The sequence below is a fragment of the Antechinus flavipes genome, chromosome 4, assembly GCF_016432865.1.
Source record: "Antechinus flavipes isolate AdamAnt ecotype Samford, QLD, Australia chromosome 4, AdamAnt_v2, whole genome shotgun sequence".
In the NCBI taxonomy this organism is placed as follows: domain Eukaryota; kingdom Metazoa; phylum Chordata; class Mammalia; order Dasyuromorphia; family Dasyuridae; genus Antechinus; species Antechinus flavipes.
This window is the reverse complement of record NC_067401.1, coordinates 114,252,911-114,276,427: the sequence shown is the minus strand read 5'-3', so window position 1 is coordinate 114,276,427 and position 23,517 is coordinate 114,252,911. Positions and strand designations below refer to the sequence as shown.

The following is a 23,517-nucleotide window of genomic DNA, read 5'->3' as shown; positions in this document are numbered from 1 at the left end:
TTGGAATTGAGTGGATGCCCATCAGTTGGAGAAGCTAAATAAATTATGGTATATTATAAATGTAATGGAATATTACTGTTGCATAACAAATGATAAGCAGGCTGATTTCAGAAAAGTCTGGAAAAAGTTACATGAACTGATGCTAAGTGAAGTAAGCAAAACCAACAGTAATAACAAGATTATGTGATGTTCAACTGTGATGGACGGGGCTCTTTTCAACAATGAGGTGATTCAGGACAATTCCAATAGACTTGTGATAGAGAGAGCCATCCTCATCCAGAAAGAACTATGGAGAGTAAATATGGATCAAAACATAGTATTGTCACCTTCTTGTTTTTTATTTGCTTGCATTGTTTTTTTTTTCTTGTATTTTTTCCCTCCTTTTGACCTGATTTTTCTTGTACAGCATGACAACTTTGGGAAATAAGTTTAGAAGAATTACACATGTTTAACCTGTATCAGATTGCTTCCTGGCTGAGGGTGGGGGGAATTTAGAATAAAAGGTTTTGCAAAGGTGAATGTTGACAATTATCTTTGCATGTATTTGGAAAAATAAAATATTATTTAAAAAGAATTTGAGCTCATTCAATTTAAGTAAAATGGACTAACATTTGACACCCTCTCCCAAAGTATGGTGTTATGAAAGAACCAGGTAGGGATTCTTTAAGGCTAATACTCACTAGCTCCAAATCCATTGTTGTTTTACATCTTGAGTTTTAGAAAAGAAATGTACACATATAATCCAACCTTGTAAAGTGCTTTGTCAACATCATTGCCACGTTGTTCTTGTTGTGATTTGGAATAATAGGATTTTTGCAGGCAATTTATCTTTGGCTTACCATTTTATGTGTGGTTGTGCACCCTAAACCTTGTATTATATTACCATTTTTTTTGTAGATATTTACTCAAATGAGATGAGTATATCCTAGTCCTATAAGTAGCTTTACCATCACTTGCCACCTCCATATCCTTTGTTATTTATTACAAATTGGCACTTGCCGGTGATGAAATGATGTCTTGATAGAGTTTATGAAAGTAAGAAGTTCATCATTTAATAACCCAAGATGTATTGGGTGGTGTGTCACCACTGAATATTGTAAAACTTGTAAGGAGAAGGAGGGAGAGAGAAGCCCTTTAAAGATACAGATGTTTTCTCTGAGTCTTCTTATCTCCCAAGAAGACACTGCTTATTCTGACAGGTGAAACAAGTCTGGGCAAATATGCAACATTGATCTAATCAGCAGGGAACAAGAGCAATATTTTAACTGGTGCTACCTTTTAACAGCATCATTAAGAGCTCTCATTACTCTTTTATTAGAGATTCCCTCTCTTTCTTATCAGATTACAGAATGAGCATAACTCATGGCACTGATTTGATCTCTTGTTAAAGAGGATTACAGCTTTGCATTAACTCGAATTGACACAGTTTATAATTCGCTTGTTGATACACGGACTGATGGTGTCACATGTTTGACCCCCCAGCAGTGCTGTGGGAAAGGACCCCCATATATCATCATTAAAGATGGCATTCAGCACAGAAATGGGAGGCACAGGGGCCTGTTCACTACTTATGTCGACAAGGACAAAGGAGACATTGAAACTTGGGGCAGATGTTGAAAAGCGAGTATTCCTCTTGTTTCTTTTTGTCTTTTCTCCCTACGTGATTGGTCACTGTACAATTTCAAAGAAGTTGAGTGTACAACTTGGTGTCCTGGTGCTCATCTGGAAGTGGACTAAGAAAGGTGGTTTCAAAAAATGAACATTGTGGATCCAGGGCAGAATAAAGCTCTTTCTTAAAATGATCTTCTAATAATAGAAGAAAACCTTCATTTCTTCACCCATAGTCCCAACACTTCTTCAGAGTCCTCTGATTTTTTTCCTTTGTTGAAGCCATCTCCCAGTCATAGACTGTTTTTTCCATACCTCCATCTTAAGGAACATCCTTTTTTCTTTGAAAGCCTAGCTCAGATGCCCTCCCCTTACTGAGGCCTGGGCATCCAGCCCCCAGTCTTTGCTCCTCAAACTTTTCTAAACCCACTTAGATGCATGTCTTCTTTGCTCTTATCATCTACCTTGTATCATACTTATAGATACTTTATTTCCTCTGATTAGATCATAAACTCCTTGAGGGCAGTGGCGGTGTCATTTTTCATCTTTGTTTTGTCAGCTTCCCTCTCAGAGCCTTGCATGTAGTTCTTTGAGATGCTGAGAGATGATATCTCCTTGATGACAATATTTCAGCAATGCAAACTGTCTGTGCATTTTGAGTGATTTTTGTCAATTTGTTCTCATAAATCCTTCACAGAAGCTCCTTTCCAACAATCTGAGAACCTTCTGAATTTCTGAACAGTAAAGTGGATAAGACTGTATTTCTTGCTTTTGTTCTGTTACTAGCCCATTTTTCGTGTATGTCAGTGACCTTGGCATGTTGCAGAGAAATAGTATATTCTTTCTCTCCCTCTCCCTTACTGTTTCATCTGTAGAGAAAGAGGGGAAAGACTAATCAGTTGGTCCTTAATTTAGATCATAAACCTATATAACTAAATCTTGACTGGATCTTTATTAAACACCTGTATGCCAGGCACCCTGCTAAATGCTTTACAATTATTATTTCATTTGATCTTGAGAACATTTAATTTTGCAAGTGTCCCTATCCCCAGTGGGATACATCTCTAACTAAACTTTCCTAAATTGATAAGATTGGACAGGACAGAGTATAACAGAGAAGACAGGCCCTTCCCCACTCAAAAGTATATCCTTCATGGCAAGAAATTGAATACTGAGTAGATGCCCATCAATTGGAGAATGGTTGAGTAAATTGTGGTATATGAATGTTATGGAATATTATTGTTCTGTAAGAAATGGTCAGCAGGATGATTTCAGAGAGGTTTGGAGAGGCTTATATGAACTGATGCGGAGTGAAATGAGAACCAAGAGATCATTGTACACAGCAACAGCAAGATTATTCTAATGGACATGGCTCTTTTCAACAATGAGATCATCTGATTCAGATTAATTCCAATTATCTTGTGATAAAGAGAGCCATCTATATCCAGAGAGAAGATTGTGGGAACTGAATGTAGATCACAGCATAAGATTCTCACTCTTTTGCTGTTGTTCATTTGCATTTTGTTTTCCTACTCATTTTGTTTCCTTTTTGATCTGATCTTTTTTGTACAGCAAGATAATTGTAAAAATATGTTTACATGTATTAGATTTAAGATGTATTTTAACGTGTATAACATATATTGGATTACTTGCCATCTGGGGAGGGGATAGAGAGAAGGAGGGGAAAATTTGGAATACGAGATTATGCAAGGATCAATGTTGAAAAATTTTCTATGCATGTGTTTTGAAAATAAAAAAAAAAGTATATCCTTCAAACTTTTCACTAGTTAGAGATTCATTTGTTATAAAAAGTAGAATTGTCCCAGACCATAGGGGCAGCTAAGTGGAACAGTAGGTGGAATACCAAATCTGGAGTCAGGAAGGCCTGGATTCAAATCCATCCTCAGATCTCATCTATAAATTGGGTATAATGATAGCACCTACTTCATAAAGTTCTTGAGAGGATCAAATGAAATAATGTTTGTAAAGAGAGTTAGCACAGTACTTGTCACATAATAAGTACTATATAAATGTTAAATTGTTACTATTATTATAAATGTTAGCTATTTTCATCATCTGTTTGCCTCAGTTCTTCATCTGTAAAATGAGCTGCAGAAGGAAATGGCAAATCATTCCAGTATCTTTGCCAAAAAAACTTCTTTGGGGTCACAGAAAGTTGGGTAGACTGAAACAACTGAACAACAAAATTGTCATCATCACCACTGGGCATTCACTTTTCCCCAGACTGCTAGCTTGATACTGTCAGTAAAGAAGTGATAGACAGGAAGAGAATGATATTCCGTCTCCTATTATCAGCTAGAATTTTCAGGATTTTCCTTTTCTTTTTTGAGATTTAAAGCTGAAAGAGACTATTGAATCCAACCCCTCCTTTTACTACTACTAAGTAGTACTGTCTTACAATAAGAAAATTGAGTTAAACAGAAGTTTAACAACTTGCCTAGATACTAAGTGTCTGAAATAGGTTTTGAACTCAGATCCAGGGCCCTCTTCACTGTAATGTTTATTGGGGTTTTGTTCCTGAGTTGCCAGAGTAATAGCCTCTCTGTCTTTTTATAAGGTTCACATTTTTGGAGTTCTTTTTTGGTCCTTTTAGGGGACTGAAACTGGTTGAGTTTTTCTAATTAAAAATTAACTTCATCATTGACTAAAGGGGGAAATCCATTAAATAAAATAAACTTGCAAATTTAGGAAGCATGGTGACATTAAAAAATATGCCTACTCTAAACCATATGTAGCAGTAGGCCAGTTGTCCCTGACTCACTGACTTATTGCTTCTTAGGAGTTAGAGTACTGATGGAAATGGAATTTTGATTGGTAAAGGGAAGAATAATATGAGTCACTTTGGGGAAGGATCAGAAGGATGGCCCAGTGGTTGAGGTTTGAGAGGAAATATGAGAGAACTGGACATCTCAGACAGAGTGAGAAGTAATGGATACCTGATAATGGCAGAGAAGTGGTCAGAGGACCACATAGACCAGGCTCTTCCCAGCTTTATTGAGGATTCTGGCCAGTGTATACTCTCTTTAGCCCTGAGTAGTGACACCTGAGGCACTTGAGATTAGGAGCCATTCTGAAATCTTATTTACCGTTTTCTTGACCTAACTTTGCTGTCCTTGAAGTCACCATTTCGCAATGCCATGTAATTTGTTCTCTAGTTCTTTCCTTTCTTAATAGTTACTCTGTCCCTACAGTACCCCAGTTTTTTTGGTGGTAGTTGGATGCTCTGAATCTTTTTAATAGTGAAAATTGAGGTACATGAACTGGTACACAAAGCTAGGGATAAAACTCAAATTTCCAAACTCCTACTTCTGATCTGTTTGCACAAGCATATATTTACACACACATATGTATGTATATAGATGCATATTATATGACTGTCTTACTATATTATTCTTTTCTTGCTAAAAATACCAACTTTATAAGGTGGGTGCTGAAGAGGCTTCTGTCGCAAGCTATAATCTTATGGTATTGGGTGTCATCAAATTTCTGTACTCTTAAATTTGAAATAAATCTTAAATTCTAGTTGCATCTGGCCTTATTATATACCATTTCTTTGGCATGTATATTATTTACCTTGCATGTTATGGCTCCTTCCATTGGAGATCGGCATTCTGTGATCATGGTCTTACCAGGAACTCACTGTCTGACTATGAGCAAGCAGAGACATTGTGGTAAGGTTGAGAAAAACCTGGATTTGGAGTCAAAAGACCTGGTTTACAGTTCTGGCCACTTAAGTGCTTAAGTGACTTTGGGCAGACTTGATCTTCCACAAGCATTTATTACATGCCTGCTGTGTGCCTGGCCTGGTTTTTGGCCCAAATTTTTCACCTCTAAAGGGTTAGAATAGATGACATTTAAGGGAACAGCTTTCAAGATATAAATTTTAACTCGTAAGTTTTTAAGGATGAAATGGAGCTTTTTTAAAAAACTGATTTTTGTTGCTGTCTTCTGCTTGTACACTTCCTTCAGTTCCAAAAATTTGTATTCCCTCTCTTTCTCCTTCACACAGGAAACCATTCCCTTAACAAAGATGAGAAATGAAAGTGAAAAACAAAAAAAAAAGCAACTGTGGCTGAATGTAATGTTTCACACTGGTGTAGCTTCTTATCTCTCTGTTGAAGGAGGTATAGAGCAGCTTTAGCCATTATAATTAGCATTTAGTTTCCTATTTCCCCCCATTTACATTGTGGCGTCATTATATATGTTGTTTTCCTGGCTTTTTTTCCCACCTGACGAAAAATGAAATGTTTGTAAAGTCACTTAGCATGGCTCCTGGAACATAGTAGATATTGTATAAATATTTATTCCTCACTCCACCCTCACCTCTATTTCCCATGAGTTTATATAACTCTTCCCAGACTTTCTTGTATTCTTCATATCCATCTTTTCTTAATAATGCAATAATATAAGATTACGTTCATGTGCCACACTTGTCTGGTCCCAGAAGAGAGATGTTGCGAGCCCTTATTGTGACCAGTCAGTTCCATTGTGCTCACAGGTACAAGAGATTGCAAGTTTATGCCCATAGCCAACATGCAGATAGAGTCTTGTAGAAATTTGTTTGTTACCTCTAGGGCTCCTTTTAAAAATTTATTTTAAAAGTCCTAAGCTTTAATTTAGTGCTAGTTTGTATGATGTGCCAAGAAATTTATTTGTACCTCAGTTTCCTTAATGTGGGTGGAAGTTTCTCTCTTTGCCTCTTTTGACAGAGGACCAGTTGGAAACCGATAGAGTTGACCAAACTTCTTAGCCAGGGCCTTATGAGGAATGCCTGAAGAAAGGGATGACTAGAGGTCTCTGAGTCCTGGCCTTTTGCTTACTTTCCTCCCTTTGGGAATCTTTGAGGTTCTTTATCAGTTTTTACTTAAGTGAGCTCTGTGAGTTACTCTGAGTAATCTAAAGTTAATTAATTTTGCACAGATGATTAACAAGAAGTAAACTATATTTTGTGTTGTCCCTGGTCCTTTTTTCTTTGATGTTCATAAATGGTTGAGTATGTGGGCCCCTAGAGTCTAGAAGAAATAAGGTGAAAGAAACTAAGCTTTGTGAAGCCCAGTGCAGCGTCAACCATGTTTAAAAGCAATACCTTGGATTCTGGATTTACCTTAGATGAGGTGTGTAGTCTGATTTAGGTATGATCTTTTGTTATTTTTGGTGGTGGTATTAAATCCTTTTTTTTTAATTAAAGTTTTTTATTTCCAAAGCATATGCATGGGTAATTTTTCCAACATTGACCCTTGCATTACCTTTTGTTGCACATTTTCCCCTTCTTCCCCCAACCCCTCCCCTAGCTGACAAATATTCTAATACATGTTAAATGTGTTGAAATACATGTTAGATCCAATATATGTATACATATTTATACAGTTATCTTGTTGCGCAAGAAAAATCAAATCTGGAAAGAAAGAAAAAAACCTGAGAAGGAAAACAAGAAATGCAAGCAAACAATAACAGAAAGAGAGGAAATGCTATGTTGTGTTCCACACTCTGTTTCCATGGTTCTCTCTCGGGGTGTAGATGGCTCTCTTCATCACTGAACAACTGGAACTACTTTGAATCATGTCCTTGTTGAAGAGAGCCACGTCCATCAGAACTGATCATCGTTATAGTCTTGTTATTTCCTTGTATACTGATCTCCTGGTCCTGCTCATTTCACTCAGCATTAGTTCATGTCTCTCCAGGCCTTTCTGAAATCATCCTGTTGGTCATTTCTCACAGAACAATAAAATTCCATAACATTCATACACCACAATTTATTCAGCCATTCTCCAGTTGATGGGCTTCCATTCAGTTTTCAGTTTCTAGCCACTACAAACAGGGCTGCCACAAACATTTTGGCACATACAGGTCCCTTTCCCTTCTTTAGTATTTCTTTGGGATATAAGCCCAATAGAAACAAGAGCAGCCCTTAAATAAATGCCACAAACATTTTTCCACATGTGGATCCCTTTCCTTCCTTTAAGATCTCCCAGAGATACAAGCCCAGTAAAGACATTTGCTGGATCAAAGGGTATGCACAGTTTGATAGAATTTTGGGCACAGTTCCAGATTGCTCTCCAGAATGGGTGGATCCATTCACAGTTGGTATTAAATCTTAAGCCAGGAGGTCATTGTGTCATCCCGTACTTTGGAGTACAAATTACAAGGGGAAAAAAAGTGTTTTCTTTGGGGTGCTGTTCTCCACTGTCCTAGAAATGAGGTCTGGAATGCGCACAGACCACACCTTGATCTTCCTTTAAGAGCAAAACACTTTATAAACATTAACTCCTTTACCCTCTGGGCACCACTACTTAAAAGAAAATAGACCTGAAAACCTTGATCAAAGACAGTTGAAGAGCTGGCAGGCCCCACTCATGACAACCCATGGTAAGGATTGTCCCTGTGCCTCTGCTCTGCCGTGGCCTTCTCAGATGCTCTGGGTTGCGTCTTTTTAGCCTGGCTCTCTTGCTGTGTAGAATCTGAAATGTTGCAAAGACGACCACTTGTCCTGCAGGGCTTCGGGGCTCCCTGCTTCTTTATAAGGAAGAAGAAATCGATACACATTTTCTCTTACATGCACTCAGCAGCATTCCCCCATCTCCCTCCCAGATCCTGAGCCTGCAGGGAGGGAGCAGAGCTCCATCAGCTCTCGGGAAAGGGAAATGCAAACTGCTCATTATATACTTGAGAATCAGGTTTTTTAAAGCAATTCATGTGGTTGGCTTAGGGAACAAGGTTCTTGGCTTGAATGAGTAGTTAGTGGATGTAGACGGAGTAAGAATCGGCTTCCCCACGAGGGAATAAAGGCCAGAGCTTCATTGTGCCACCCAGCAAGCTGTCTTTGCTGCGTAAATGCCCAGCAGCTCAGATAGTCAGAAGGCCGAAGCGGTCGCGGTAGTGGAGTCTCGCCTCCGCCTGGCAGGGAGCACTGAGGAAGGCAGGGCCTGCGTCCCCCTTTACCTTCCCTAAGAATCTGTTCTCTAGAGGGTGAATCAGAAGGTGCAGCACAAAGGGGATGGGCAGGAATGGAGGCCAATATATCTACTAATAAATCAGTTGTGTTGACTTAAGCCAGGAGGTCATTGTGTCATCCCGTACTTTGGAGGGCCTCCCTCTCCCCCAGCCTCACTCTCAGGCCCCTCAGAACTTTTTCTTGCCAGTTCTTTTGTAGGAATCCTTACTTAGAGTTGTAAGATTTTGTACGTGTAAAGGACCTTAGAGAGGATAGAGTCCCAGGGTGTGGGGGCTACAGTTGGCCCCTCTTCCAAGCCCCTCACTGCGCAGGCACAAATCGGTTAAGCGATTGTCGCTAGGCCTTGCGGCCCCCAAGTGGCAGAATTGAGACTCGGCCCCCCCCGTCTCTGGGTGCTGCACTTCCAGCCCCACCTCGCTGAGCACCAGCTTGCCCACGAAACCTGTCCTGATTCCCTCAAACTCCTAGAGTCCTCCCTCATCTCCTTTGTGTAGTTTCACACAGACCAACAGTTTGGCTGGAACTGGATGCAGAGGTTTCTGAAATCACCTCAGTGAGAGTTATACCATATGGTGCAAGGAAAATAGGGCTGTGGGGAAAATGGGGGTAGGGGAAAAATTACTGAACACTGAGCCTGGCGAAACGATTGCAACCAAAGGGAGGAATTATCATCCGTTGGGTCTGCCCTAGGAGTGACATAGGGGGATCACCCTGTGGTCAGAAGAGGAGACCTTGGACCCTGCCTGTTCTGGGAGGTGCCCCAGGAGGTTGCTCCCCTTTGTCTCCCCAAGTACCGGATCTAAGGTGCTGATCTGGGGCATGTGGCCAAGGATCTGATGCATCTGATCATGTCCATTGAGGGGTAGGGCAGGGTCATTCTGTCTGTCTTCCCTTCCCTTCTGTCTAATGCCCGCTTCTTTAGGCTTTTGTTGAAAGTGGTGGCCCCCCTGAATAAGGGGCTGTACCCTGGGTTGGTCTCCACTCACTCCACCCTGCACCCAGTCCAATCTCCTCTCAGTGAGCAGTGCTCACTGCATCCAGAGTTTGCACAGGCCCCCCACACTCTGTCAGTAGTCTGCTCTCCCCCATGCACATCTCTGAGGTCCTCCTGTCACCTCACTCCCTGGGATGCTATCCCCAGTAAGGTATATACACATACATGTGCCCCCCACCCCAGACATTGCAGCACTTTGTCCTCGCTGGAGCCAAACATTTCCTCTTCTCACAGACCCCTGCCCCAATCCCCACGGACGCCCCACCACCCAGGCGCAGGTTCCCTTGATAAAACTGTGTGTCCCAAGAGGCACAATTGAGACTCTGCTCATACTGTTCCCTCCTCGGCTGAATGTGTTTTTACTGTGAGTGTGAGAGCAGGGATGCCCCAAAGTGCTCCTGATAATACTGCAGGGTCAAAGGAGCGATTGATACAGAGCCGTTGGCCTGCCGGGTTTGACACGACTGTGTTGCCAGAGTGGCCGCGGCCCAAAGCTGTTTGTGGGGCTGCTCTGCTAAGCTTGAGCTTCCCCCTTCCATTGCTTAAGGGAACATGGCATTCCTGATTTGTATAATAAGGCTGTTAGAGGTGATGAGCCCCAGCTCTGGCCCCCTGCTCTGGCCCCCCGCTGGAAGCCATCCTTGGTGGGCACCAGGCATGTTCAGCTGCCCCTGGCGAGTTGGCCAGTTTGAAGTAGTGGCAGAAGGAACTATATGAAGCAGAGACTAACGGGGATCGCTTGCACGTGAGTTGTGATTCCTTTTTTTTTTTTTTTTTTTTTTTTTGGTAACTTTTTATTGACAGAACCCATGCCAGGGTAATTTTTTACAGCATTATCCCTTGCATTCACTTCTGTTCCGATTTTTCCCCTCCTTCCCTCCACCCCCTCCCCCAGATGGCAAGCAGTCCTATACATGTTAGATATGTTGCAGTATATCCTAGATACAATATATGTTTGTAGAACTGAACAGTTCTTTTGTTGCACAGGGAGAATTGGATTCAGAAGGTATAAATAACCCGGGAAGAAAAACAAAAATGCAAGAAGTTTATATTCATTTCCCAGTGTTCTTTCTTTGGGTATAGCTGCTTCTGTCCATCCTTGATCAATTAAAGCTCTCTTTATTGAAGAGATCCACTTCCATCAGAATACATCCTCAAACAGTATTGTTGTTGAGGTATATAATGATCTCCTGATTCTGCTCATTTCACTTAGCATCAGTTCATGTAAGTCTCGCCAGTCCTCTCTGTATTCATCCTGCTGGTCATTCCTTACAGAACAATAATATTCCAAAACATTCATATGGTGGGTTGTGATTCCTAAGAAGGGCTTCCTGAATGGCCAAGAATCCTTCTCTCTTTGTGGCAACTGCTTTGGTTCATGTGCCTTTTAGCCCTGGAGTAACCAAATGGGCCCTGTTATTTTTCATGACTTTCCTGAACTGTGATGACATGGAAGGGGAGACCCCACCCAGCCTGCACACTGAGGTAGCATGGGTTAAGCTGCATATCATATTTTAACTATTTGTCTCTGAAGTTGCCATATTTAGGGTTGATATCCTGCCTTCAAGTAGAATGGGGGCCATGCTCCCTGTCACGCTCAGTAGGGTATTAGCTGGGCACTTTCCTTGTTTGACTGCCAGTCAGCAACAAGCACTGCTGCTGAATTAGAGATGTTTAGGCCTTCGAAGATAGGAGTTAAATGCAAGCTAAGAGATGCTCAACTGAGCTGCCCCCTCCAATGTACAGGGTCACTGTGCAATGCTCATGATGTGAAGTCTAATGTAACTGTGGTATCCTGTCTCACCTCCAGTTCAGTTGGAGGAAGTGATTCACATCTAAGCAGTGAAGCATCCCTTGGCTTTTAACAGGAGCGGGTAGAAGGGCTGGTGTTTGAACAGGGAGCTTCATCTTCCTGAAGCTGGCAGTCACAAAACCGTAAACACAACACGGACCAACTCTATTGCCTAGAATCGGGGTGGCTTGATGTTAGTTAATATTAAACATCTTCAGCAAGGCGGGGAGCTCTGCAGCTCAGCTATGGAATAAAAATAAATAAAAATAAAGAGAAAACCCTGTTAAAAGCAGCAAGATGATTTGTCATCTTTCCTTTGTGAGGCAGTTTGTCTTTACTCGCATCAAATCTGTTAAAACAGTCAAACTGTGAAAGTGGAAATCATCTTAGGAATATAGAATATTAATGCACAGGAAAGGAAAAGTCCCTTTTGTCTAAAGACTGTTTCTCTCCTCCTTTTTGAAATCTAAAGGAGGCAATTTCTTTTTGCCTTGGTAATTGTCTTGTAAATGCTGAGATTGTGAACTTGATGGTGGGGGAAGATAGGGCTGCAAGTACTTTATTCCTTCCTCTATCAGGACACATCCAGTCTTCAATAAGAGGTCCAGATGAATAGAATGGCGGCCTCACTGGCTTATTGGAGGCTGGATTTCTGGTATGAAGGTGTGATTAGAGAAGGATGTAGCCAAGAAGGAAGTGTGGAGGTTATGAAGTGGGCTTGCTGTGAAGGTGCCAATTGGAACTGCTTTGAAGTTAATGGAGATACAGGATTGAGAGAAGAAATATTTATAAATAAACTATTGTTCTTCTTCATATCTATTTTCTCTCTCCCCTACTGATTTTCTCCTCCCCTCATCTCCAGCCTCCTTTGTTTGGGATCTGAACTTGCTTCTTAAAAAATTTATAAATCTTGCTTCTGATCTTTAGGAGACAGGCCGGAGGTCACCTGTCAGCATCTGTAATTTAAAGCTGCAGGGCTAAAAGCATTTGCAGGGGCTTGAAGGACCTAGTTTTGACCTGACCAAAAGAACGAATTGAAACAGCCCTTCTCGAGTCTCCTTCAAGCACTGGGGAGGCTGGTGATGAGAGCTGTCACACGAGGTAATTTATGGGCTCCGGTTTGCTCAGAGTGGTCAGGATGTCCTGGCTTTGGTAGAAATGCATCACGCACTGCCATCGTGTGGCCGACTGAGAACACGTGCCCTTTTGGGTTCCGGAGGCCTTGTGAAAAAGGTGGTGGTCGGACAGAGAGGCCCACTCTTCCTCACTTAAAAGCACAGCATTGTCAGCTGCTGTATTGATTTGCCTCTACAAAGTGCTGAAAATTGGGGAATTATTAAAGAGAATTTTGTGTTTCTTTATAGATAGTTGTGTTGAGATTTCAAAACAAATTTCCTTGCTAATATTTATTCCACTGTCTCACAGTGGAGTTCCAGTGTTCATTCCAGTTAATTAACTGGGATACTTGTTCCTTCGAAAAACTGTCTCACCTTTCCTTCCCCCTCTCTCATTCCCTTTTGTTTCCCTTACCTGTCTCCTCCCATTTCTTTTGATCTTCCCCTTTCAACCAAATAATTTTGTATGTTTCCTTTTGAATTTTCAATATGTATCTGTCCCATATTCATGATGATAAAGGCTAGGTTAATTATCCTCCATCCACTTCCATAGAAGGCATTCAGAGCTACCACCTATTGTAATTGGGGTCAAAATGTTCCCTTTTGGAGAGATTTCAGAAAAACCTCCTGGGCATCTGACTCACACAGAGGAAGTCAGAAATGTGTCTCTGTGGACAATAAGTGACTCAGATTGGGGTTAGAGGAACTAATCTGGAGTAGTTTGGGAACAAAGGAAAGATGGAGAGAAGGGTTCAGTCTGCATAGGGAGCTGAAGGGAGAAGGCAGGTGGTAGATGGGATTCTGATTCCACCAGTGAGGGCCCTTGGATGAGTGGAATTTGAGAGCCTGCCGTGCTGTGCCATGAAAATGGTCCCTGCACATAGGTAAAGTTTGCATAAACTTGACCTTTATTTTGATTTGTGTTGATATCTAGGCAGCTCTGGGTAAACTGAAACAGTTAATACCTGATCTTTGCCACCTTTTGTTATCCATTATTACTGTTCCCAAAACCATGTAATTCAGCAATCATTTAGAAAGGTCTAGTCTGAATGAGGGCCTGGGCCAAGCGCTGGACTTACAGAGGAGGACACAGAACAGGCTCCCCTGCCCCAGAGGAGCTGACGGCCTTGCAGGAGGAAGGAGAACTACAAAGATAGACAGGCCACAAGGCGCGTCAGAATTAAGTCCTTCGTGGTGTTGTGATACCTGTAAGACCATTGTTCTGTTTGTGGTCTGTATGAGCAAGCAGGTCCCTGCTTAGTATTTGGTAATATTCCTAAAAAAGGTAGAAATTAGTGTTTTTAATGAACTGGTCATATAGATCTGGAAGGAAGCATAGAGCTACGCTGGGAAGGCCTAGTGGTCATCTCTTATTTACCAGAGCTCCTCCAGACCCAGCCACCATCCCAACTAGTTATCCCTTGCTCTCTTTCTCAGGGTGGGACAGTGCATAAATAGGAATGACTGCCCGCTCTGCGTCCAGGCCCTCAAGTCCCTCTCCGCCTCTGACCTACGTGACGCCACCTGAGGAGTCCGTGGCCTGCCCGTCTGCCTAGTAGTGGAATTCCCTTTTCACTGTCTCCCCTGATTAAAGGGTGGGCTTCTTGAGGGCAGGCAGGGCCTTTCTCAGTCCCCCCAGAGCACCTGGCACATACTAAGCTCTTAATAAATTCTGTTATATTTATTCACCCATTCATTCATCCACTCCAAGTCTTCTGTTATAAAGGACATACCTGAAGCCCAAAGAGGTTCTGTGAGCACATAAGCAGTACCGAGCCCAGCTGGCATTCAAACCTGGCTTCCTTGACTGCAGAGTCAGTGCTTTTAAATGGACAAAACATCAACAGTAAATGTTTTGTGCACTGGCACACAGACACCTGAACATTGGCAGTATTCCGTGCCACAGACACAGCATTGAAAATTTTTTTTCTGAGGTTGGAGAACAAAGTCCATCTCTGCTATTTCATGTTCCTCCCAAGTGTACCTTACATGGTCCATCTCCAGAGAAGGCCAGATACTTAGGTGACGGATCATCTAGTCCCCTCCTCATTTTACAACACAGGAAATGGATGACTTGACCAGGATCACACAGCTAGTTAGCAGCCCAGTCAGACTGGCTCCCAGGCCAGCAGGCTCTCCCCTGCATCCGGCTGTCTCCCTGAGATTACCGTTTGATTTAAAAGGTAGACACACAGCGTAGGGGAGCATCAGTGAAATTATTAGATGCACTGAGTATCCCCACCACGCCAAGATCATTCTTGCTCCTTCACTCGCTCCTGTGGGTGGAAGCGGAGCTGCCCCTCAGAGAAGCACTGGGGAGGGGGACGTTTCTGTAGGGGCTGCCCATCTTCCTCAGGACTGATTTGGTCAAGACTTTGGCCAGATCCTGCCTTCCCAGTCTAAGAATCCGCGGCTCCCTCTCGCTGTTTGAGTGCCCTGTTCATCTCCTTTGATTCTCAGCACCAGGTCAGGTCAGTCTCCAGCATTTACCGCCAGTGACCGTCCGCAGAACAAGGCCCCCAGCGCTGTGGGGAAGGGGGCGGGAGGGGCCACCTGCCCCCGTGGGGGCTGACAGGCTATTTAGAGAGACAAAGCACACGCGTGAAACGAGCCAAGGACATGTTTTCAGAGCAACAAATCAACATGTATAAATTAATCCGGTACAGCGTGTGCAGTGTCTTATTTTAATCAAGTAAATGACAGGGTTTGCTTGGAAGAGTCTCTTTGCCAGGAGATATCAAAGAACCAGCCTCAGATCTTGGAAAGTGACATGCTTTCCTGGGGAAAATGACTTTGGGGTGATAGGGGAGGATGGGGAGCAGCAGGGGATGATTGCTTTCTGCCCACATCGCCTGTATTTGGGGGCAGCACTTAATGGCGTCCATAGTGTTACAGAAATTGGTGGGGAGGAAAAGCGTGTTTGGGAATGAGATAGGGGGTGGGGCGGACGCAGGTACAGTGCCTTCGGGAACCAGCCTCCTGGATACTGCCGAAGGCAGCGGCCTTGGAAACCGAGAGCCGACCAAGATCATTTGCAGGTTTCATATGCCCCTGTTGTGCTATTTGTCCTTCTTCGATCATGAGCTACAACTGTCAGCGTTCGAGTCCCACGATCAGTGTGCAAGTGGAGCACCAGAGCACGGACGCTTGCATGTGTCCGTGTGTACGAACCGTCTGCCTTACAGCCATGGGCATTTGCCTTACATTGTTCAGTAATGTTTGAAATGTACCCACTGAGAAGGACAATTGATTGCATTGCACAGGCACGCATAGTTTGTACTTTTTTTTTTTTTTTAAAGCATGGTCAGAAGAATTACATAATAAATAATTAAAGCCCAGATCCTAATACACACATACACACATTTTATGGAAAATGGCTGCTAATCCATGACCATTTTTTCCAGAAACAGGTTTTATGATAATATAGTAAAAATATTAAATTAGAAAATGCCTCACTAAGGGTTATAAAACCTTACTACAGTGGAGATAGGTAATTATCCCCTCTACAGCCTAAATGACAGTTTAAAAGAAATAAAAATGTTAGTGCTCATTACTTGCTTTTGTAGGTTGCAATAAAGGGTAAGTTAAATTTTAATTCAAGGAAGAGCCCCTGCTATCGACCTTCTGCCTCTCTCTACCTCAGGTGTAAGTCCTGTTAATTACTCTATGTAGGTTATTCTTCTGCATGGTACTAATAGCAATACACTCTAAGGTGCTTAAAGTCACCTTTTCTTCAGCAGACGTTCCCACTGGCAGTTGAAAGGAAAGGAGTGTGTTTGGCGGTGGGGGACAAAGGGCGGGAATGCATTTCAGTTCAGTGACTCAAATCTCGATTCTTAATGTGATTGGTAGAAGGAATTATGTTGTTGTTGTTGTTGTTTAATTCTGAGTTCATTATGCGTAGCCTTAGGGGGGAGGGAGACCAAGAGTATTAAACTATACACTTATCATCAGATGGAGACAAGGCTAACCTGAAGGATTGATAGTTTGGCCAAGTCCTGGTGAGAGAAGATGCTGGGGAGGAAGGAGGGGTGTGGCTGGCCGTGGGATTTTCTGTGCTTTAGAAGAAAACCTGACTCTTGATTCCTTGCAGTTGTTTTGTTAAGAGGGCTGAGTGGTTATTGCTGCTACTGCTATTTTATTTTGCAAAGGGTAGAGCTGTCTTTCACAAACTGACTGATGCTTTGTCCTGAGCAGTGACCTCTGGATCCCAGGACTTTTGAATCCAGACAAACCTGGCTAGATAGCTCTCAGTCTTTTGAAACTCGGAAAACTCAGCATCCCCCTAGTTTATGATTCTGAATTTTTCTCCCCAGTTCCACTAGACTCCTTCAGTCAATGGAAAATTCAGCCAGAGATGAAACCTGAATTTAAAAATGGGGTAGAGGACAGTTGTGTATGATTGTCTAGAAAAAGCCATCTATCTTTGCAAGGCACTTAACCTCCCACTACCCCAGGCTACTATCTAAGACTGTAAATTGCAGAGCAGTTGCAGATCTTCATTGGTAGAGGGAATTTCCTCACCAGGAGTCCCCTGTACCAATGAGCTCATGGATCAAGGGGAGGGCGGGTAGGAGAAAGAGCCATTTAGAATTGGAGCCAGGTTCAGCTGCTCACAAAACTCCTAGAGATCTCAATATTCAGAGCCTTAATCATCAATACCACAAGATGTTTTGATTTTCCCTGTTGTATAAACATTGCCTAATATTTTGCATATGAATGCCTTTAAAAGTATAGGTTTCTGTTCCTATAAGGAAGGGTTCAGTAAAGTCTGTGCTGATTTTGCGCCGACGTTGAGACTGTCAGGTCCTGTGAACTGGCGAATCCCTCCTTTGTTTTCATCTTCTTCCCTCCCAGGTGAAAAAGGGAAGGGCTAGAGACCACCAGCACCTGTGGAGCTTCCAGAGGAGGCCGTACATTCTGTGACCTCCTCTTGGATTTAAAGTGAGATGGAGTAGAGGTGACCAGGGCTGTTGGAGCACCCTCACCTTGGCCAGTCAGGTCAGCCTTCACCTCGGTCTTGGAGAAGGTGGGGATACGAATCACTAAGAAGTGGTCCCTGCTTTTCTTTCCAGGATTGTTGTGGCTCAGCTGGAGGGAAATTTTGCTGAGCTCCTTGGAGATGATGAAAAATGAGGAAATCCAAAAAAAAAAAAAAAGAAAGAAAGAAAGAAAGAAATCACAAATCCACAAAAGGACTCTCACCTTGGTGTGTGAAGAAAGGGGGAAGGGGAGTTATTTTTAAATTAATGGGATTAAGTTTAAAGGAAATGAATTGCATCCCGTGGTATTAGAATCACAGGACCCTAGACATCATTTAGTTCAAATCTCATTTTAGAAATAGGGAAATTGAGGCACAGAGAAAAGTGACTAGAACTGAACTTGAACTATGTCCATTTTATAATTACTTTCTCATTTGACCCTTACAACAGTAGGTGCTGCATGATTCTCATTTTACATTTGGGGAAACTGAGCCACACCCAGATTAAGTGAGTCACCCAGGATCACAAAGCTAAGAAGTCTCTGAGACCAGATCTGAGCTCCGTCTTGCTGACTGGGCTGCTAACTGAATTGCTTCATGAATAGTCCATGATCACAGCAGAGCCAGTCCAAGGATCAGAACCCTTGAACTCCTGACCAAGAACCAGGACTCAGGATTTGGTTGCTTTGGTCTCCCCAGACTGTCCCAGATTACAGGATTTCGGTGCCTCCATGAATGTCCTGCAGGGCTTTGGAAGCAGCTTCTTATTTTTCCTTTTAAGTCTCTCTCTTATAACTTGATTTCTGGATGAGGTTTTTTCATTGTTGTTACTCTCGACATCCGTAATCATTGCAGGGAGCTACAAACTCTGCTGAAGAAACTTGCATTGAGGGTTCCCACACAGAGCAGGCAGGAGCCCCGTTGTGGTTTTCATTGGGTTGAGACTCTCCAGCCCGTTTTCTCTTTCATCTGAGGTTTTTATTGGGTCATTTTGTGTTAAATAATGGTGCCTGTCCTCTGCTAAAGGTCATCTGCCTTTATTTGGCAAGAACCCCCATTGTTTTTCCTATGGATCACCTTCTGTACAGGGGGGTATACTTAGCTCTGCCAGGGAGCCCTGGGGACCCTCTGACCTCTGAAGAGAAGATGTATCCCTTGAGTGGAGGCTGCTGGGGTCTGCCCCGGGCTCTGTTCTGCCTCCCTCCCCACTAGGCTCCCTCTTACCCCCAGTGTCAAATAAATAGAAAATCCTCTGTTGGCCATTCAAAGCCTCTTGTCACCGGCCTCTTCTCCTTTGCAGTCTCAGACTTGACTCCTCTCCAGTCTGGGAGCCGACAGCCCCGGCCTCCCTGCCTCCCCATTGGTCCTGGCACACAGCAGGCTGCCCCCTGGGCTTGCAGAAGACCTTTCCTGGAGCCACCTCTGCCATCCTTGCTCACCCTTCCATTCTTGGGTCCCTCCCAGGTTATCTTCTTTTTGCACTGTTTTTTTTTTTTTTTGTATACATAATCTCTTACATTGTGTTCCCCAATAAAATATGGATTCCTTGGAGGCAGAGATCCCATTTTTGCTTTTCTTTTGAGTTCCCCTTGCCTGGCATAAAGTCAGCATTTAAGATATGCTAATTGACTTGTAGGCACATGACTTTTACCTTTTACTACCTTCTTTATGCTTTTATTGACACCACCCACTGGGTGACTGTATGTATATGCAGCTGTTCTTAGGGCAGAAATTAGAAGTTACTTCTTTGATTTCTGGTACACAAGATCGTGTGTGTGTGTGTGTGTGTGTGTGTGTGTGTGTGTGTGTGTGTGTGTAAATGTCAAAACCCAACCTTTAGAAATAAATAAGCTAGTCTAATTTTTATTGGGGTGAAGGGAAGGGGAGGGAGAAGGAAGGGAAACTCAATTCTACTATTGGAACTGCTGCATATGTGATATTAATTGGAATCTTGTTGCTGGGTCATTTTCATTGTTTTTCAAGTACCGTCAAGTCCAAGAAAATGTATGAAAACTAAATTATATCCCCCACATCCCATTCCTGATTGAATCCTCCTTAGAGTGTGGCAGTCTCATACATCCTATTAAAATATTCAATCTTGTTTTCTTACTTGAAGAGCCTGTCTGTAAAGGGCAAACTTAGAGAAAGCTCATTCCCTGGAGACAGGGTCCCCAGCCACACTGGAATAGTGACATATTTCAGGGCAGTCTGTACTTGGTTTGCTTAGTCTCCTTTCCTCCCTCTGTGTGAAGGAAGGAAGCCTGTGGAACATACTTGTTGGGGGGGTTTTCTGTTGAAACATTAAAGTGTTTCATATCTCTTTGTCTGGATTTAACCTTGAAAAAGTTACTCAGTGCACATTTTTTTTCATACTTCCCTTTTGGTTTTGTCTTTTAGGACAGAGCTCTATCGATCACTCTTTGGAAAACTCGGCGGCGCCCCTGCAGAAGGCCCTCGGAATTAACTCCCCACCAGGACCACTGGGCTCTGTCTTGTCTACTAGAGTTCAAGAGACAGCAAGAGAATTAAAAGCTGTCTCCACATCTCAGTGTCAGCCGCTCACCCAGGCAAATGATCGACAGTTCCTTAACACTGAACTTGGTCGGGGAGCTAATGCAGTCCCTCAGGAAGCGGCTCTAACAGCACCCACTTATAAGACCCTGTTGGAACCTCCAGGACCCTCCCTGTCCTTTTTAGAAAATGTCTTCGGTGCTTAGTGTGGCCAAGGGAGCCGTGGCTCACATCTAAGACGATCACAGCCAGGGCTGTTGGTTTCGCTACTTTTAAACATTTGGAAAGCATCGGCTGTCAGGGACCTTCTGTTCTTCTGTTCTACCAGAACTGGTTGGGAATTCTTCTTTCAAGCAAGAGGCTGTTTGCATGATGGGGGACTGCACTTAAGGAAGGAGGCCTGAGCCATACTCTGCTTGTCCTGGTCAGAAGCTTCTCATGGTCCCCAGCCACAGGGAGCTCTAGGAAGCTGTTCTGCCTACCCTTTTTCCACAGCTCAGAGATATTTGTGGATTTTCAACTAACTATTGATCTCTTGACTTTCTTTTCTTTGTTTTTCCCCTCCAGCCGATAAGAATTCTTTCAGAATTCTGTTCCTTTCTCACCACTCATGACACACTTTATTGAGGTTAACTCTGGTGTAAATCTAGCAGGAACAGATGATTCACTTGTTTTTCATCCAAAGGTCAAAAGCTGGAAATTAAATCCCCATAAGGGGGATTTATTGGCCTGCTGTGGTCAATCTACAATGAAGATGATCGTGCATAAGTAATGCATGCATATGGATGGAGCAGCACGTGGAGCCAAGTGCTCAGCTGCATCCTTGCTCTGCCCAAGTCTTTATTTGATGCCTTAGAGTGTATGAAGAGCTCCTTAGACCAGCTCACAAATATAATTGTTATAATACAGAGTCGTGGTTTGGGAAATAATATTTTGGTGATGAAACTGTCCAAACGGAATTACAGATTCTTATTTTCTTAGGAATGAATCCTGTGTTCCAATGGCTTTAGTATCCAGTGACTCTTGATTATAATGGTATCCTGAGGCTGGGATCTAGTGCATTCAGACTTGAGTGTTACATGGATTGTTGTTTATTTTTTTTTTTTACATGCATATATGTCTTTTGAGCACAGGATGGGGGAGAATAGAATAGAAGAAGGTTTCCCCACTTCTAATTAATTGATCTTTTTTTCATGGTGACTTGTTTTTCCTGCCTTGATAGTCATCCCTTGGGTTTGATTGTCAAGGAAATTTAAAATTTTCAGTGCTGGTCTATTTCCAGAAAATACCAATCACCAGAAATCTAAGACATCACTCAAAAGGCATCTCTTTTTTGAATATAATGTATGATTCTTTCCATCTGGCCTGAGGACTTCCAGGTTATACATTATTATAATAGCAAGTAAATAACTCTTAAGTATTTCTCTGAACATGACATCAAGCTTGCTTTCTTAAAGGGATGAGGCCTTTTGTCACTGTCAAATTTTATCAGGTGAAGAATGAGATCTAAATAGGTGTTCCAGAATCTTTGGAGCAAATATGCTTAATTAAAGTGAATGAAAAATCGGGTGCAGTGTGAAATACCGAACAGGCAAGGGGTTTTCAGCAAAGGGAGGCCCATGTTTTAAAATTCAGAATACCACCCTCCTTCCAGCCAAGAATAAATTGGAAACTATTTTAATTGACACGGATACTGCAATTCAACTGTTACTAGAAAGACAGATTAGTTGATTGATTTGCATTTTAATAAAACTAATACTTTACATTTTGGTGGCTAATGCTGATTTTTAAATGAGTTCAGAGCATTATCTAGAGTTTCAATCCAGAGACCTTTTTCAATGTTGACTGAAGCATTCTCTCTTTTGTATGAAGTTTTGCTTATTTTATTATTGACCAGCTGACTACTTATGGCAGCTACAAACCAGGGACCATGCGGAGCCCACCAGTACACTGTCAAAGGCAGAAAAAAGGGAGATTTTGAGGAACCTGGTAATGTCCAAAATGTGGTATCATCCTTGACTGGCCTCCATTGCCACAGACGGAAGTAGAGCACAGGCCTTCCCTCCTCTTCCGTCCTTTTCCTTGCTCTTTCTCATCTCTTGGGATCACCTTGCCAGTGTCTTGATAAATACTCTCACTTCCGGTTCTCTTGCTTGTTGTGACTTAAGACTTGTCCTGACATCCTCAGCTGCCTTGAGTTAGTGCAGGGTGAACTGTGGCGGCTTTTTCTAGGTAGCATGATGTCTCTGGATCCTTTTCTGTTGCTTTTGCCTCCTTCCGTTCCAGGTCTGTTCTGGCCTCTAGCTTTTGGACTGAGAAGATGCCAAGATACTACAGGTCCTGACCCAGAGGCCTCATTAGAATATAGGGAGGTGATCACATTGAAAGGTGGCCATTTCTATTCATTTTTCCAGGCTGATCCTCCCTCTCCCCCTGCAGCTTGCCCTGAATTTTGTAAGGATTGCTAAATATTGCCTAAGATTCGGTATTCTGGATGGCCACCTCATACCAGTCAGACCTAAAAGGAAGATTGAGTCTGAGCCCCTGAATTGATCCAGAATGTGCCTTTTGAAGTGCAGTTGGGCCTTTAATATTCCCTAAGGGTTCCTTCCACAGACATTTCATGCATTTAATGCATTAGTGCCAATATCTTTTTCCCCGAGGGCCAGATTCAAGAAATGGCGAGTGCCGGGCTTAGCACAAACTTTCCAGACAAGTAGAGTCGACCAATTTTTCAGAGACACTCCCTGAGACCCACCAGGTACAGAAGCTCAGAAAGGTTGGGTTCCTTCTGGCATTTTTATGTGTACAGGTGATCCGATGACGCGTATTCACATGAGATTTTTCTATTGTATGTGATGTTTAATAAAAATCTTGAAATAACCACACCTTTTTGCTCTTTTCTTCCTTTATGGAGTTGCATTTGTTCACTCCTGTTGTTGTGTTTTTTTTAATTTGGAGTTGTGTCTTCATAAATAGAACATTTCTCTGCCTTGTTCCCCACTAAGCCAAGCTTTTCCTCTTCAGTTCTCTTTCTCCTTCGACCTAAGATTTCAAAAGAAACTGGTAATTTGCTAAGTTCATTAATTAATACACTTAGACTGCGCGTCCACATCACCCTGCTGATTTGTATGTATTCAGTTTGTCCAACAACTCTTAGGATCTGAAATCTTCCTTACTCCTTGCTGCAGGACCAAGATGTGCGGTAAACCCAAAGTGAGAAGGGCTTCTCTTTCTTTTATCTTATTATCTATGGATTTCCTTTAGAGTGCATCTTTACCTCTTAGTAGCAGGACCACCCTGAGCTTTCCTTATAGTCACATGGCTAGCACATTTGGTGTAGTTTCTTATTTAAGACCAAGGACCTCGGCCTGACAAAGAAAAGTGAAAACAAGGAGGAACCATAATCCCACAGGAGAGCAATGAGTACGAGTGGGAGGTGTGTGAGATACTAAATCGTGAAGTCGGTAAACATTTACCAAGCACCTACTATGTGCCAGGCACTGGGGGTATACAAAGAATGGCAAAAGGCTTCCCCTGCCC

The 23,517-nt window shown here is 42.6% G+C and overlaps 1 protein-coding gene across 1 annotated transcript in view; it reads left to right on the top strand.

Moving 5' to 3' along the window:
* AATF (apoptosis antagonizing transcription factor) overlaps positions 1-22,862 on the top strand; it is a 102,757-nt gene extending 79,895 nt beyond the window's left edge. Inside the window, exon 12 of the mRNA XM_051994078.1 lies at positions 19,861-22,862. Coding sequence (XP_051850038.1) covers positions 19,861-19,927 — 67 coding nt within the window. The 3' untranslated portion in view covers positions 19,928-22,862. The remainder of the gene's footprint in view (positions 1-19,860) is intronic.
* Positions 22,863-23,517: the final 655 nt, after the last annotated feature.